Source organism: Odocoileus virginianus, chromosome 19 (assembly GCF_023699985.2).
Source record: "Odocoileus virginianus isolate 20LAN1187 ecotype Illinois chromosome 19, Ovbor_1.2, whole genome shotgun sequence".
NCBI classification, from domain to species: domain Eukaryota; kingdom Metazoa; phylum Chordata; class Mammalia; order Artiodactyla; family Cervidae; genus Odocoileus; species Odocoileus virginianus.
Genome location: NC_069692.1, coordinates 3,037,847 through 3,055,844, shown reverse-complemented (window position 1 = coordinate 3,055,844; position 17,998 = coordinate 3,037,847). Strand labels below are relative to the sequence as shown.

Sequence of the window (17,998 nt, the reverse complement as noted above, 5' to 3'; positions counted from 1 at the left end):
TGGAACATAAAAATTTTCCTCTGCTTATTTGAGCCTCTTCCCTCCCCTTTAGTGTGTATTATGAATCTGCATTAGCCAGACCTCCTTAGGAGTAAACCTTTCCTCTAAATCTTGTAAAGGGTCAGGATGATCCACTAATCACTTTGTACATGCAGATCTGGATTGTATAAACTGTCAATACATCATTTGAAATATAATCCTTTGTCTCAAAAACATATATCACTGTATTTTGCTTATGAACCAAATGTATTTATTGTGACCAGCTATACGTTCCCTTAAGCTAATTATAACTTACAGCAATTTGATAAATTATACCTTTGTAAGTGGAACTGTAGCATTTATCTTTCCTTTCTCCCTGTTCTCTCCAGAAATTGGAAACTCTTAGGTTCCCAGCAACCTCATCAGGTGAATAAGAAAGGCTACCTCCTGGCAGATGCAGGAATCTCAAGATTTGTTGAGGAGCTTGAGAAGAGAGGAATACATTCAAGTCTATAGCTATCGCAGAACCTGATGGTAAGCCCTTGACATGTTTTCCCAGCCTGATGTCTTTTGAAAGTTCAATTTGAGATTCCTTGTAAAATTTTCCAGGATAGCCAACTTAAAAGAGCCTGTATGATCAATTGTTGTCGTTGCTGTTTAGTCGCTAAGTCCTGTCCAACTCTTTTGTGACCCCATGGACTATAGCCCGCCAGGCTCCTCTGTCCATGGGATTTTCCAGGTGAGAATACTGGAGTGGGTTGGAGTTTACCATTCTACCAGACAGAGCAGTCCTCAGAGCTTTCTCAAACACTGTCTGCTGGGTTATAATCCTTAGGCTGGCTCAAATAAAATTTTCCATTTTTTTTCTTAGATTGACTGCAGTTAAGTCCCCTACATACAAACTTTCAAGTTTTGAAGTTTTAAAGATGCAAACATGCTTTCACATGTCCAATCACGTAAGGTCACGTGTCTGGCATACACTGTCATGTGCGTGCATCCTCTACATGTAGCTGTGCTTCCATGTACTTTAATGCAGAGGACTGTATAGAATACAGTAGCACAGTATCTTTGTCTCAAGCTATATTTGCAAGAGAATATCTTCATTGAACTTCTTACTGTGCAACACGAGGAGCTTACTAAGGAAGACCTGATGGAATTGGAGGCCCAAAGAAAGAACAAAGGGAGACAAGAGGAAAAAGAAGTAACTAAAGAAATTTATGACATAGGAAATGGCAAGGGGATTTTCTCTATTTGAGGAAGCACTGATCATTTTATTTTTTTTAATATTTTATTGGCTGTGCCGGGTCTTACTTGCAGCAAGCAGAATCTCCCATCTTTGTGTGGATCTTTAGTTGCAGCATGTGAAATCTTAGTTGCAGCATGCAGGATCTAGTTCTTGGACAAGGGACCAAACCCGGGCCCCTTGCATCGGGTGCAAAGTCTCAGCCATTGGACCCCAGGGAGGTCCCAGAGGAGACACTGTTAGTTTTTGAGGCACGGGACCCAAACGTGGAATGGTACACAAAGATTGCAGAATGCAAACCAGTGTTGCTGTGTCATCTATGTTGAGAAAAAAAGATCTACTACCCAGACGTCATTGGATCATTTTTCCTAAAGGATGGGCAGAATTGAACCCAGCAAGGAACCAGAACCTGTGCCATCAGCGTCAGGTGGGAGTGAAACTGCAGCTCGCCCTCCGTCTCGTGTTGCTAATTATCCTTCAGCTCTGCCATCTCCCACCTCCTCTCCCTCCTCCGGTCAGTAACTCTTCTTGCCCGTTCACTCGATGCCAGCCTCTGTGTGCCCGCTGTCGTACTATACTACTGTACTTTTAAGGTACTGTACTATAAGATTAAAAAATGTTTATTTTTGTGTTTGTTTTTTATGTATTATTTGTGAAAAGTATTATAAACCTATTATGGTACAGTACTATATAGCCACGTGTGTTAGTTAACTAGTTAGTTAACCGGGGCTAACTTGGACTTTGATACAAATTGCACTTATCATTCTCAGAAAGGGGCTCATTCGTATGTAGGGGACTTACTGTATTGATTAATTTTTCATCAGGAATATAATCTGACTTCTTGTATTTATTGCAACAGAACTTGATCCAAACTGTTTTTAAAGTTAATCTTTTTCTGATTTTTATGTAGGGTATTTACTAAACTTTCAGTTAGGCATTTAAGAAAATCCTTTTGTTCTCACACTGAGATTGTCTAATAAGGCTGAGGTCATTGACTGTGATAAAGATTTTGCAAATCCATGAATAACCGCAATCAGTAGTCAGAAAGACAAGTCAAACAAGATACTTTAATGGTTAATCTCATTAGAGGAAAGATAATGACACCAAAATTCCTAGTAGGAGGTCTAAGAACTTTGTTTGGGGAAGGAAATAAGGTCCCATTTCTCATAATTCTACATCATTTCTCGGCCTTTTGGCTAAGATCAAGTGTAGTCTCACAATTCTACACACTCCTTAAATGAAAGAATACAATTCTAATGAAACCTCAGGCTCCATAACTTCCACTGTGTGGCTTGCTTGGTTACTCAGTTGTGTCTGACTCGTTGTGACTCCATTAACTATATAGCCTGCCAGGCTCCTCTATTCATGGGGTTTTCCAGCAAGAATACTGGAGTGGGTTACCATTCCCTTCTCCAGGGGATCCTCCCAAAGCAGGGATTGAACCCAGGTCTCCTGCACTGAAGGCAGAGTCTTTACCATCTGAGCCACCAGGGGATCTTCCCTCCATTGTGTAGAACCTTGTCAGTTACTTCCCATTGTATGTATTTTTCCATCAATTATCAATTATGGGTGCCATCAGTTATAAGGCCTTCCTTTCAAATGCGACATTACAATTTCTTTTTGACAGCCAGCTGACACATGTGTAACAGTGAAATTATTTTTTCAAAGGGGAAGGGCCATGAAGGAAAGAGACTTTACTTGCTCCATGAGAATCATTCAAGAGATGCAGGAAAGTAGAATCTTAAAAGTATTAATCTCTTATTAAGTCACATGTTGAACTATTTTTAGACTTGAACTTACTTTGTGCCATTACTCCAAGTACTAAGTTGTTGGAAGTTTGGAGGGAATGGGTATTGCAGGAATTTCATCTTTCTTTGCTTTTTTTGAAGCACTTGGGGCACTACTCTCTATTAAGTTACTCGTTTCTTTTTTAAATGATGTTTATTTATTTCTTTGTATCTGGCTGTGCTGCACAGCTTTTTATCTCGTTGTGGCCAGTAGGGGCTGCTCTCCACCTTCAGTGTGCAGGCTTCTCATTGCAGGGGCTTCTCTTGTCGCAGAGCGTGGACTCGGGGGCACGTGGGCTTCGGAAGTTGTGGCCCATGGGCTCAGTAGTTGCAGCTCCTGGGCTCCAGAGCACAGGTTCAACAGTTGTGGTGCACGGTGAAGCAATAAGCTTCATTGCTCTGCGGCATGTGGGATCTTCCCAGTTCAGGGATAGAACCCATGACTCCTGCATTGCCAGGTGGATTCTTTACCTCTGAGCCACCAGGGAAGCCCCATTTATTTCTTTAAAATAACTTTAACATATATTTGAGGGATGACTTTCATAAGATGAACTTAAATGTGAAAGTCAATTTTTACTGAGCCTTATGAGTTTCATTTTAGTAATTGGAACTAAATATTTAGGACAACAAACATCAAGCCCTGCTAGGGTTTCTCTCTGACAAAAAATGTAGGGGTTCGGCAAACTGTTTCACCACATCATTTTTTACTGTCACCAGATCTTCTGGGAGGAATAATCTGCACTCACTGTCTTCAACACCCAGATACTCAGTGACCCACTGCTCCCAGAATTCAGACCTCTCCTCCACTGAAACTGCCTTGCTGGCTAATTCATACTCAAACTTCAAGATTCAGGACAGTGGCCAGTTTAAGAAGTCTTTGTCCCCTCAGACTGAGCTGAGCACATGGCAGTATATGCATATCTGTATACTTGCACTTACCATAGTATCAAAAAGTATCTTTTTATACCTGTCTTTCCTACTAGGTATAAGCTTCTCAAAGTCAGAGATGTTTTTGTTAATTACTATATCTCCAATATCTGTCAAAGGACCTAGGACATAAAAGGAACTCAGTAAACTTGTTGAATTAACTTAATCTACTCTGAATGATTTAATCATAATCCCTTATGATTATACAGTGGAAGTGAGAAATAGATTTAAGGGACTAGATCTGATAGACAGAGTGCCTGATGAGCTATGGATGGAGGTTTGTGACATTGTACAGGAAACAGGGATCAAGACCATCCCCATGGAAAAGAAATGCAAAAAAGCAAAATGGCTGTCTGAGGAGGTCTTACAAATAGCTGGGAAAAGAAGAGAAGCAGAAAGCAAAGGAGAAAAGGAATAATATTCCCATTTGAATGCAGAGTTCCAAAGAATAGCAAGGAGAGATGAGAAAGCCTCCCTCAATGATCAATGCAAAGAAATGGAAGAAACAACAGAATGGGAAAGACTAGAGATCTCTTCAAGAAAATTAGAGATACCAAGGGAACATTTCATGCAAAGATGGGCTCGATAAAGGACAGAAATGGTAGGGACCTAACAGAAGCAGAAGATATTAAGAAGAGGTGGCAAGAATACACAGAACTGTACAAAAAAGATCTTCACAATCCAGATAATCATGATGGTGTGATCACTCACCTAGAGCCAGACATCCTGGAATGTGAAGTTAAGTGGGCCTTATAAAGGATCACTATGGACAAAGCTAGTGGAGGTGATGGAATTCCAGTTGAGCTATTTCAAATCCTGAAAGATGATGCTGTGAAAGTGCTGCACTCAATATGCCAGCAAATTTGGAAAACTCAGCAGTGGCCAAAGGACTGGAAAAGGTCAGTTTTCATTCCAATCCCAAAGATAGGCAATCCCAAAAATGCTCAAACTACTGCACAATTGCACTCATCTCACACGCTAGTAAAGTAATGCTCAAAATTCTCCAAGCCAGGTTTCAGCAATATGTGAACCGTGAACTTCCAGATGTTCAAGCTGGTTTTAGAAAAGGCAGAGGAACCAGAGATCAAATTGCCAACATCTGCTGGATCATCAAAAAAGCAAGAGAGTTCCACAAAAAAAGCTATTTCTGCTTTATTGACTATGCCAAAGCCTTTGACTGTGTGGATCACAATAAACTGTGGAAAATTCTGAAAGAGATGGGAATACCAGACCACCTGACCTGCCTCTTGAGAAACCTGTATGCAGGTCAGGAAGCAACAGTTAGAACTGGACATGGAACAACAGACTGGTTCCAAACAGGAAAAGGAGTACGTCAAGGCTGTATATTGTCACCCTGCTTATTTAACTTATATGCAGAGTACATCATGAGAAACACTGGGCTGGAAGAAGCACAAGCTGGAATCAAGATTGCCGGGAAAAATATCAATAACCTCAGACACGCAGATGACACCACTCTTATGGCAGAAAGTGAAGAGGAACTAAAGAGCCTCTTGATGAAAGTGAAAGAGGAGAGTGAAAAAGTTGGCTTAAAGCTCAACATTCAGAAAACTAAGATCATGACATCTGGTCCCATCACTTCATGGGAAATAGATGGGAAAACAGTGGAAATAGTGTCAGACTTTATTTTTGGGGGCTCCAAAATCACTGCAGATGGTGATTGCAGCCATGAAATTAAAAGACACTTGCTCCTTGGAAGGAAAATTATGACCAACCTAGATAGCATATTAAAAAGCAGAGACATTACTTGGCCAACAAATGTCCATCTAGTCAAGGCTATGGTTTTTCCAGTGGTCATGTATGGATGTGAGAGTTGGACTGTGAAGAAAGCTGAGCACCTTAGAATTGATGCTTTTGAACTGTGGTGTTGGAGAAGACTCTTGAGAGTCCCTTGGACTGCAAGGAGATCCAACCAGTCCATCCTAAAGGAGATCAGTCCTGGGTGTTCATTGGAAGGACTGATGGTGAAGCTGAAACTCCAATACTTTGGCCACCTCATGTGAAGAGTTGACTCATTGGGAAAGACCCTGATGCTGGGAGGGACTGGGAGCAGGAGGAGAAGGGGACGACAGAGGATGAGATGACTGGATGGCATCACCGACTCGATGGACATGGGTTTGGGTAACCTCCGGGAGTTGGTGATGGACAGGAAGGCCTGGCGTGCTGAGATTCATGGGGTTGCAAAGAGTCAGACACGACTGAGCGACTGAACTGAACTGAACTGAACTGAACTCTGAATGAACTCACATTTGGGTGAGAAAGACAATTTACCAACAAATAATTGAAAAATAATGAAGTCAATGCCATATAAAATGTTTGCCCAGGGTCTTATAGGGAGTCTGAGGAGGTACCAAACCTTATCCTCTTTATGATGTCAAAAACTAAACTGTGAGGAAATGGATATGTGGTTCTCCACCTAGGAGAGAAGGCTTCCCTGATAGCTCAGTTGGTAAAGAATCCACCTGCAATGCAGGAGACCCTGGTTCAATTCCTGGGTCAGGAAGATCCACTGGAGAAGGGATAGGCTACCCACTCCAGTATTCTTGGGCTTCCCTTGTGCCTCAACTGGTAAAGAATCTGCCTGCAATGCTGGAGACCTAGGTTTGATCCCTGGGTTGGGAAGATTTCCTGGAGAAGGAAAAGGCAATCCACTCCAGTATTCTTGCCTAGAGAATCCCATGGACAGAGGAGTCTGACAGGCTACAGTCCAGGGTCACTTGGAGACACGGCTTAGGGACTAAGCAGCAACAATAGGTTCCTTGGGATTCACTGAATACAAATGATAAATGTAGAGTTTAATGATATTCAAGAAAAAGAAAAGAATTTGGTGCAGTGTGTCCTATTGCCAACAAGCATAAAGCCCGGGTAAGTTGCTCTGGTTTCTCTATACTTAGGGGAAGCAACTGTTCTCATTAAAAGTGACTCTAGCTCAGGGCTCAGAGACAATAATCCATTTGAACATATATGATGGAAAGCCTGAGACCCCTTCTCCCAGGAAGTCATGAAATAAACAGTCTTTTGGCAAGTGCTCTCAAACCATGTACCCCAAAGGGCTCCACACCTCCAAGAAGAGAAGCCAAAGAGCTCTCCTTGTGGTCAAGACCCCTAACGTCTGCAGCTTTCCTGTGGAAGGCATCTTTGTGTAGACAGCAGCCTTGCCTGGTTTCTGGATCTGTGTATCTTTAAATAATAAATAAGAGAAACCCATTCCTTTCTCTCAAATAAGGCCAAGATAAGTTTTGGATTGTCTATGGCAATGGACTACCATTTCTGGCACAAGGCTGGCAAATAAAGAGACCAGAGCACAACCCCACCGTCATCCCCACCCCGCTTTTCTGAAACCATTATCCAGCTGCCTGTGTGGGGGCTGGGCTGACGACGGTTGCTGGCAAAACCTCAGGAGCATTTGCTCTACTGAGCAATCTACCTTTAGACAGACAGCGGAAGGCAGTGGGGAGTTTCTGAATGTTGGTCAACAAAGCATTTGGGGGAGGCTAATGGACAAGGGGAACCCTGTAACCAGTTCCATCTCTTCGTGTCTTGCAGCTTTCATCTCACTAAGGAATCAAACCATGATGTAACTCAGAGAAAAACCTCTCTCATTTTGGGCGATCTGCTATTTGACTTCTATTTATTCACACTGAAAAACACCATATTTTAAAGAAAATACGAAATGCAGAAGGGAAAACTATTTTAAAGCAAATAATTTTAAGTAAAAAGAAGGTCAAATATTCATTTTAAATGATTTTAATTTGATAACTATTATGTTCCAATTCAAAAGAGAATATTGCACAAATGCTTTTGTATCACAATCGTTATTTTTTCTCACCCTGGTGAGATTTTGACAAACATAGTTGGCTTTGGGAAATAACACAGAGAATGTTTTAATTGGTTTAGTAATTTCAATGGCCTGTGAAAAAATGAAAGTAAGATATTACATTCATAGAAAAGACAAGTATATATCCATAAATTCACCTGGCTGTAGTGAAAAATAATAAGCTTTTCATGGATTTAATAAAACTTAAAGGAGACAAAATTGAGAATGCTGTGAAAATAGAATGCAGCTCACAAACTTTTCAATGCAATCTTTTGCTTTAGAAAATCCATTAAACCTGCAAGACTTCTAAGAATATTTGATCACATTATAAATCTCTTATATTGGAAAAGTTAACATCTGATATTTTTAAAGCAAAAGTCTAAATAAATACAGACCTGAATTGTTCAAATAACAAAATCTGTGAATGGTGAGGTAAACTTACCAAAATAACATAAACAAACAAAAAGAAAACAATACCAGAAAAAAAAAATGAATCTTGTCATGGCACCGATAAACATTTCTGTCTAAACTTATGAATATATGACATTTTCTCTAGGTAATAGACACAGTTTTCATCAGTTATGTAGTAAATGCTGAAAATTTAAGAAAATAAAAATTTTAGTGGTCAGCAAGCAAAAATAATTCCATGAAACTCTCCCCATTTTTATGAATTCGTTACAACAATTTTTATTGTTCTTCCTTTTTGCCTTCTAATTAATATTTTTAGCAGAGGCATAGCACTGGAGTCCAAAGGCACATATATGGAGTCCAGAGGTGCACATATGCCTCAGGTGCCAGATGTTTTTTAAAAAAGCTTCCATCTTGCATTTTTGGTGTTTTTAGAATTGTTGCTCATCACATTCATGAACTACTTTAGCTATACTTTTAACTTATTTCCAGGAAAATTCAACCACAGTATAAAGAAAAAAGGCACAACCATATTAATTACATTGTTTAACACACCATTTTATACTTCCTTTGTCACTGGTTTTTATAAGTTGTGTGTTACTTCAATAGCATTAGTGTTTCTGTTAATGTTTAAGCTATATATTCCACATCATGATTTTTTTTTCAAATGGTTGTCTTAAGATACAATTAATTCTGCATATTTTGTGACCATTCCAGGGCATCTGATATCTGGAATATTTACAACTAACTTCATCAAACCTTAATGTTTTATGAAATACTTGAAAAAAAAATCTTCATAATCAATACTTTCAGAACACATTCTCTTATCAAAAAGAAAAGGACAACATAATGAATTAGTTCAACTATGCACCTTAATCTGGAAACACTGATTATGACTCTGCTTCAGAAAACATAATTATTCCATTCAAAATGGATTGTCATTCATACTGATGATTGGAGATTTACTTAAAATAAAATATACAGAAATTATGTGAGTTGGGATGGTGTCAGGATTGAACACGGGGGCAATTTTTTCAGGCAGATGTTGATAAGGGAATGGCAACCTGTTCCAGTGTTCTTGCCTGGAGAATCCCATGGACATAGGAGCAAGGTGGTCTCCAGTCCATGGGGTCACAAAGAGTCAGACTTGACTGAGCAACTAACACTTTCACACTTTCACTGGAGTATGACTATTTATGATCTTGTTTGTTTATTCACGAGATGAAGACTTCTGTGTTTATTTTCTATTCATTTGAAATATTCTATTATTTTTGTCAGGACAATTTTTTATTAATTTAGATTAATTTTACTCATCTGTCACTCACATTCCATTAGTGTTTAAAGAGAGGACTTAATCATAGAGGGGCAGAAAAGAGCAACCATCTGTGTTGCCCTGATTACACCATCATCCTCTACAAATTTCATTATAAATGCAGGAGAAACAAAATCTTTAGATCCAAATATACATAAGTTACTTGTAATATTTTAAATTAACGTCAAGTAGTATTTAAAGTTTTATCTTCTAGCCTTTTCACTCTTTGTGTAATAAAATTCCCACAAGTTAAGGAAGTTATTTGCTTCAAAATAAATTCTGTGGTATATCAGAATATTTTTGCCATCAGAAGTATAAGCATCGGCAAATAGGGAATTTAACTCTGAGTCAAAAAATATAGCAATATGAAATAAAACCCCCTTCTCACTGAAATGGCCAGTTCAGAAACATTTTCAGAAATCAAAACCCATAACAACAATTTTTAAAATCTTCACACATACACACTCGTTTCATTAATTAGTAGTGAAAGCCCTGCATGTCTGTGATGTGTTCACAATCATTCATGCTAAGACAAACCTACTGTAGCATTTCTCTTACAAAACTCTTAACTAATTTTACATAAAATACAGTTATTTAATTTTTAATACCTACTGAATGTGATTTGTTAATTCCACAAGGTATATCTTAAAACCTAATGCTTCCGTTCCATAGATTCAGTGTGTATTCCCCTCATGGCTTCAGGAACCTGGGTAAAGTTGTGGACCAGAGAAACGGGCCAATAATATTACTTGTGTGCTTTCTAGTTATCCTTGTGATGCTAACAAGCATTCTTTCTTTAATCTCAATAAAGTGACATGATACATGATTTATGCTCCTAGAAACTGATGTGTCCACTCCTCATTTGTCTTCAAACTTATCTTTTTAAAGACCTTATTGAAAACATATCCATATTAACAAAATCTTTTTTAAAAAAACCTACACTATCAGAGTTTCAAGTAGTTTTCTGATGCATATTTTCACATAAACCTAAATTCAACAGCAGGTCTGACACTGAGATTTGCTTAATGCATATTGTGCTTTGAATCTTTAAAGAATATATTATCTAACCTTTAGGGGATTATGAAAACGTGCCCAAATCCTAGCTATCAAGAGAAAAGCTTACGTATCTTGGGATTTCTTTTACCATTTTAAAAAAAGATGCTGATAGTATCTAGGTCAGTTTTTATTTTCATGCTTTCATTTGGATAGATTGTGAGAAATAATCTAATATCACAGTCCTTATTATACCTCCTGTACATGTAAGTACATAATGCAAACAGAAATACAATAGAATTGTCAGTAAAAGCTGTTCCTTTAAGGCTTACTGGTAAAACTCACACAGCTCCTTCTATTAATTTGTTCCATATGAAAACAAATTCATCCAGGGTTTTGGGCACAGAACACCAGAAAGAGCAACTTTAAAAAACTGGCTTAAGCATTTAAAATTAAACTCTTAAATCACAGTGTTGTTTGCTAGTGGTGAACCATGATCAGAACCAGAGGATTGTACAAACAATAATAACAGATCTTCCAGGACCTCCTGCTTTGGTTTTACCTCTTGAATTTACCCCAGGAAATACAGAGTGTTGTACTTTATTTTTCTTTTTTTTCAGGAATAGCAAATTGATAGAAGAAAATAAGCAGAGCTTACGACTTTGAACGCACCAATACCAATACTTTGGTGAACTGACAGTGTAGTCTACAAATACATGTGCCATAGACTATGAAGAAGGAAACACTTTAGGAAAAAATAATCACATTACAAAGTGTATTATAAAAATAAATTACACAGCATGTGCCCGTGGACCTGAAAGCTTTGCCAAAGGAAGAGAAATTTGACACAAAGATTGAATTGCTCTTGCTACCTATTTTTATATTATCAGCAAAACCATTTTCAGTTTTTATGTTTATATCCTCAAAAAAAAATTCACTGGAAGTAGGAAATTATTTCCAGTAGTGATCAGTAGCATGGAGGACCTTAGTGATGGTGGAGGGCTGGAGATATACTATCCATTCAACAGGGATTCAGAGGAAATACGCACACCCAGTATGTGCTTGGTTTACCATTTCATCTTGAGTTCATACGTAACTGGTGGATGATGATGCTTTCTATAAAGAGAAGAGAGATACAGCATTTTCAATTAGACTGAAACTCACATCAGTAGTTTACGTGAGGGTCAACACCATATCATTTCACTAACAGGCCATAGGCAATAAACAACAAAACAAACAAAAACAGGTGCATGAGCCCAGTAGCTTCTCTGGAAGTTCTGTCCTATTCTTGGGTAACTTCTTTATATTGACATAGGAGATTTACCTCTAAGGTTCTTAAAGCCTTTTAGAAGCCATTCTAATATTATAGCAATATTTGATCAGTTTTTACCCAAGGAAAGCCCTGAACACAAAGACAGTAATTTCTATAGATGAGTCGCATATGGAAACCAGACTATTTCATAGAATTTCTGTTCTGAATGATATTCACATACTTTTATTTTATATGTGTGTGGACTTGAATTTTAATAAGGAAATATTTATTTTATTCCCAGGAAGTCAATAAATAATATTTATCTTTATTCTCAGGAATAAATAATAATATTTATATTATATTATTATAAATAATATTTATTCCCAAGAAGTCACTAAATACAGATGACTCATTTCTTGTCTCTGCTTCTTTTTGTATATTCCACCTGGGAAGATGTTTTATAATTCTGCATATGCTTTTCAATCTAAATTCATTTTATAAAAGTAAATAAAAATAGATTGAGATAGTAATTAGAACAGTACCAGCCACAACGAGTGTGTAATATTTACATTTACTTGATTTATCTCACTTTTATCTTAACTTTTATGCCTTTGTGAACATGTATCTTTTTTTTTCCATTGTGTCATTGAGGCCTTACTATATGCCCATCACTGCTGGCCGTGAGTTTCCCAGGTAGCCCTAGAGGTAAAGAACCTACCTGCCAATGTAGAAGACCTAAGAGATGCGGTTTGATCCCTGGGTGGGGAAGATCCCCTGGAGGAAGGCATGGCAACCCACTCCAGTATTCTGGCCTGGATAAGCCCCTGGACAAAAGAGCTTGGCAGGCTCCAGTCCATAGAGTCGCAGAGTCGGACATTACTGGAGCCACTTAGCACTCACGCACTGTTGCGCATGGAACTACATTGGTGAGCGAAATGAAGCATGATCCTGCCTTTGCTGAGATTGCAAGGAGCAGAGAAGAGAAATAACTAAGCGTCAAATGGTTCCTCTGCCTGAAAAATGTATTGCCACCCCGTCAACTAATGTCGGGCTGTCTAGGTGGCTCAGTGGTAAAGAATCTGCCTGCAGAAGGAGATGCAGGAGGCATAGGTTCAGTCCCTGGGTTGGGAAGATCTCCTGGAGAAGGAAATGACCCACTCCGGTATTCTGGCCTGGGAAATCCCACGGACAGAGGAGCCTGGTGGTCTACAGTCCATGGGGTTGCAAAGAGTTCACACGATTTAGCGACTGAGCATGCGGTGTGCTCACAAACATTAATTGAAGCACATTGTGTTGTAGACCTGGAGGTTTACTTCACACTGACCACTAGGTGGAGATATTTCCACTCCGTCTCTTGACCTTTCTGAATTGAATTCGGGATAAACAGATAAGCAAAGTAAAATGAAATACATAAATGTTTTATATACTTAATAGTAACTAGTTATGAATGTTTTGCAAAACTTTTATGACATATATGTGATTTTTCACTGTACCAGAAACTCGGAAAAATCATTAACTCATTTTGTCTTTTGAAAGTAGTTCTAGCCTCAATTTTTTTCAACACTTAAAAATGAATTAAAATCTTCAGGTAAAGAGTAAAAACACTAAATAAAATATTATGTAGTTAAAAATCAGAGTCTCTTTTTTAATTTTAGAAGTAAAATGCTATTTCCTACTCAACACTGTTTCTTTTTTAAATTTTCTAAAGTAGTTTACAAAGAGGAAAAACACGTATGTCTCAGACCTCCCTAACAGAATTCAAGTATCTTCCCCATTTTCCTCCCCTAAGAGACTACAGGAAACATGTTTAAAAGAGTGAAATCTAGAATTGTTCTTATTGTAGATGTAATTCAGAATGTGTTTGCCTTGTGTCTTCACTACAAAATGACGGTATCAGAAATTCTCTCTCAAGTCCCTGGCAGGACTAATATTTTGCTTTACTGTGACACCTTCTTCTCTCTCCTTGAGTGTGCAAACCTCTACATTCCTCAAGTTGTCTTCTAATCCTAGAGTTTTATAGTCTCCATAATAATAATAGCTTTCCAAGATACATGCATCCCAGTATTCATTGCAGCACTATTTACAATGGCTAGGACATGGAAGCAACCTAAATGTTCACTGACAGAGGAATGGATTAAAAAAAGTGGTACATATATATAATGGAATACTACTCAGCCATAAAAAGCGCAAAATAATGCCATATCCAGCAACATGGACAGACGTAGAGATTGTCATACTGAATGAAGAAAGTCAGACAGAAAGATAAATATCAAACTATATCAATTATATATGGAATCTTTTAAAAAATGATACAAATGAGCTTATTTACAAAACAAAAAAAGTCACAGATATAGAAAACAATTTTATGGCTCCCAATGGGCAAATGGGGAGGGGGGATAAATTGGGAGATTGGGATTAACATATGCCCACTACTATATATAAAATAAATAATAAGGGCCTACTGTATAGCACAGGGAACTCTACTCAGAACTCTTTAATGGTCTATATGGAAAAGATTCAAAGAATCTAAAGAAGAATGGAAATATATAAATATATATGTATATAAATATATACGTATAATATATATATACACAGATTCACTTTATATATATATTCAATATATATATATGGCAGGTTCACTTTGCTGTACATCTGAAACTAATACAACATAGTAAATCAACTGTGCTCCAATAAAATAATAATAATAATAGATTTTCAGAATTAGTATTTGGTAAAAATACATATATTTTTATATATGAGTCCATATATAGAAACAATGTCTTGGTTGGCCATTATATTTTATTATTATTTTTAAGGTAACAAACTGGTAATCCATGCATGCTATTATATATTAATGTTATTAATCAGATTGTATTACTAAAGAAGACTATCTCAAAAATACTTGATAACACCAAATGAGAGCTTATTTTATTTAATTCAACTTAATAATAAAAGATGGCATTTAATATTTATGTACATACAATTTACTTAAAGGAATACAATTAAACCCAAGTTTATTTATTTTATATAAATAGGGACATATTTCACTTTGCTTCTAAATATAGTGAGACAAGATCTATATGACAGTGACTTTATTATTTGAAACTTATTAAGGATATTTATTAAATCTATGTTTGATTGTTATCTACATTTTTTCCAAATCTGTAAGCTGACTCAGATAAAAATCGCCCAGCCAATGCACAAACTCATGAGAAATTTTTAAAAAGGTTGTTTTAACGCATTAAATTTTGAGGTGACTCATTACACAGCAAAGCTGTCTGATTCAGGAGTCCATGGTTGCCAGCAAAAAAATAATAATAATAAAATAAAAATGCTTTAAGGATTAGTACCATTATTTGTGTGTTTTTTTAAGGTGGGATTTCCAAGTTCCTTCCTGTTTCTTTATGATTTAGGATGATAAGATCATACTATAAACTTTATTGAAGTTATAAATTCTGTCAGCAAATCTTACTTTATCTTCGATCCTATCCTCAACTCAGAATAAGACCCGAATAGAGGACCAAAGGCCACAGTTCAGCCTCTATCAGCAAACTCAAAACAGCAAAGCACTTAAATTTGGGGCCCTCTGATGTGTAGGTATTTAATAACAACTTCCATTTTTCTAACTGAAAGAAGAACAAGACTTCTAAATCTTAATCAACATATACACGTGGGTTCATTGGATTCTTACATATAATTTTATATTAACAGTTGATCAAAGAGCTTACAGATGTTTTCCATTATATATTTCTCTTAAGTGTTACCTTGAGGTTTTTTTCTTAAGAAACTTCAGGTAACACATTAAATACATTGTTTGCTCTCATGATATTATTGTGAAATGATGTGGCTTATGAATTCATTCTTTTATTACACTAGCTGTTAAATGACTTCCATGGAAAGGATGCATTGTTGTTGTTGTTCAGATGCTAAGTCATGTCCGACTCTTCGGGACCCCATGAACTGCAGGACGCCAGGCTTCGCTGTCCTTCACCACCTCCCTGAGCTTGCTCAAAGTCATGTCCATGGAGTCAGTGATGCCAGCCAACCACCTCTGTCGTCTGTCCCCTTCTCTTGCCCTCAATCTTTCCCAGCATCAGAATCTTTTCCAATGAGTTGGCTCTTTGCATCAGGTGGCCAAAATATTGGCGCTTCAGTTTCAACATCAGTCCTTCCAATAAATTTCAGGGTTGATTTTCTTTAGAATTGACCGGTTTGATCTCCTTGCTGTCCAATGGACACTCAAGAGTCTTCTCCAGCACACAGTTTGAAAGCATCAATTCTTTGGCACTCAGCCTTCTTTATGGTCCAACTCTCACATCCATACATGACTACTGGAAAAACCGTAACTTAGACTATGTGAACCTTTGTGAATTCCTAATTACACTTGACTTCTGTCCTTACAAACATGACTTATTTATCCTCCATGGGTGGTATCCCCAAAACTCCTGGCCAGTCAGATGACTTAAGACCCAAAGCTGTATACACAAGACAGGATTAGGGGGGAAATCTGGGGGAGAATGTCTCTTGAGTGCTACAGTAGGGCAACCTGGCAACAAATTAAATTCTAATTCCTCCCAGGAGAGCCCCTTCAGCTAAGGAGTAAGAAAGATGTATTCCCTGCAAAGTCATTGCCTTCCTCCTGAGCAATGCCTATGTTCATGCTCTGTCAAACTCAAGAGAACCCTCAAGCTCTAAATTTTAAAAATCAGCTCTAGTAACTGAGATCACATCACTTTTGAAAGCCTCCAAACTAATCTACCAGAGACAGAGCAAAAGTTTGACGACTAGCAGGACTTCGCATCAGTAAAGAAGGGCTGCTTCATTCACAGGAAACCACACACTAAGTTACAGGAAACAGTTTCTGTTGGTTTCTGCATCAACTTGGCTGCCGGATGGCCTGTTCCCCTGTTCCATGGCCCCTGCTCCCAGGGGATCTGCCTAGAGAGCAAGGCACTGGCTTAGGGTTCTACTGTTCTTCCTACTCTCTGCTTTTTTCCTGGGGTTTCCTTCTACCAAACCCCAGCTTTGAACTTGCTGCCTGCAGGAGGATTTGTCCTCCTGCAAAAAATGTCCTAGTTCTCTACACCTTTTAGAAGTAAGAGTGCCTGGATATTGTTTACATTTAAGGTTTATTTTAATAAACTGCTTCAGTATTCAGTCTTGTTATTATCACATTCAGACATTAATCAGAGTTCTGATAAAACATCTGTTTTAAATAGGAAGTCCAATAAACTTCCTCTGTGGACTTGGACTTGTAGTCCTTCTTTTGGATTCAGCTCAACTAATTAAAAACACTTCCGCTGATCAGTTCTGTCATTTGTTTCAGGAAACTTTTGAAGCAGATGATACAAAGCCTCTGGAGGTTTCTCAACCATGTAAGAGTTTATTTGCTTCTTTCCAGAACATTTCCCACTCCATCATCAGACCAAGTCCTCGCCTCCCCAGCCCCCTCCCTGCTCCTAGGTGGCAGGAGTTACTAATCATCAGAGTTACGACTGGTAGCTTCTTTTTCAGGCAAGCTAGTTGTTCTCTCTCACACAGATTACTGTCCCCCAGATACAAATAAATCGGAACTAGTTATCCCATGCTTGCGTGCCTGCTAAGTCACTTCAGTCATGACCAACTCTTTACGACCCTATGGACTGTAGCCCGCCAGGCTCCTCTGTCCATGGGATTTCCCAGGCAAGAATGCTAGAGGGGGTTGCCATGCCCTTCTCCTGGGGATCTGTCTAATCCAGGGATTGAAACTGCCATCTCTTTTGTCTCCTGCATTGGCAGGTGTGTTCTTTACCACTAGCGCCACCTGGGAAGCCCCATTATCCATTCTGCTACTACTAAGTCGCTTCAGTCGTGTCCGACTCTGTGTGACCCCGTAGACGGCAGCCCACTAGGCTCCCCCATCCCTGGGATTCTCCAGGCAAGAATACTGGAGTGGGTTGCCATTTCCTTCTCCAATGCATGAAAGTGAAAAGTGAAAGTGAAGTCGCTCAGTCGTGCCCAACTTTTAGTGTCCCCATGGACTGCAGTCTACCAGGCTCCTCCGTCCATGGGATTTTCCAGGCAAGAGTACTGGAGTGGGGTGCCATTGCCTTCTCCGCCATTATCCCATGCTAAGTCACTTCAGTCGTGTCCGACTCTGTGCGACCCCATAGACGGCAGCCCACCAGGCTCCCCCATCCCTGGGATTCTCCAGGCAAGAACATTGGAGTGGGTCCATTATCCCATAGGTAACATTAATTATAAATAAAAATAAATGGTTGGA

The 17,998-nt window shown here is 38.4% G+C and overlaps 1 protein-coding gene across 2 annotated transcripts in view; it reads right to left on the bottom strand.

The window, feature by feature from the left end:
* Window positions 1-7,685: 7,685 nt before the first annotated feature.
* FILIP1 (filamin A interacting protein 1) overlaps window positions 7,686-17,998 on the bottom strand; it is a 216,326-nt gene continuing 206,013 nt past the window's right edge. For both annotated transcript variants that reach the window (XM_070480786.1, XM_020901263.2), the window contains exon 7: window positions 7,686-11,600. Coding sequence is in view for 1 of the 2 variants with exons in the window: in XM_020901263.2 (XP_020756922.1) it covers window positions 11,560-11,600 (41 nt within the window). In the remaining variant the exon portion in view is untranslated. The remainder of the gene's footprint in view (window positions 11,601-17,998) is intronic.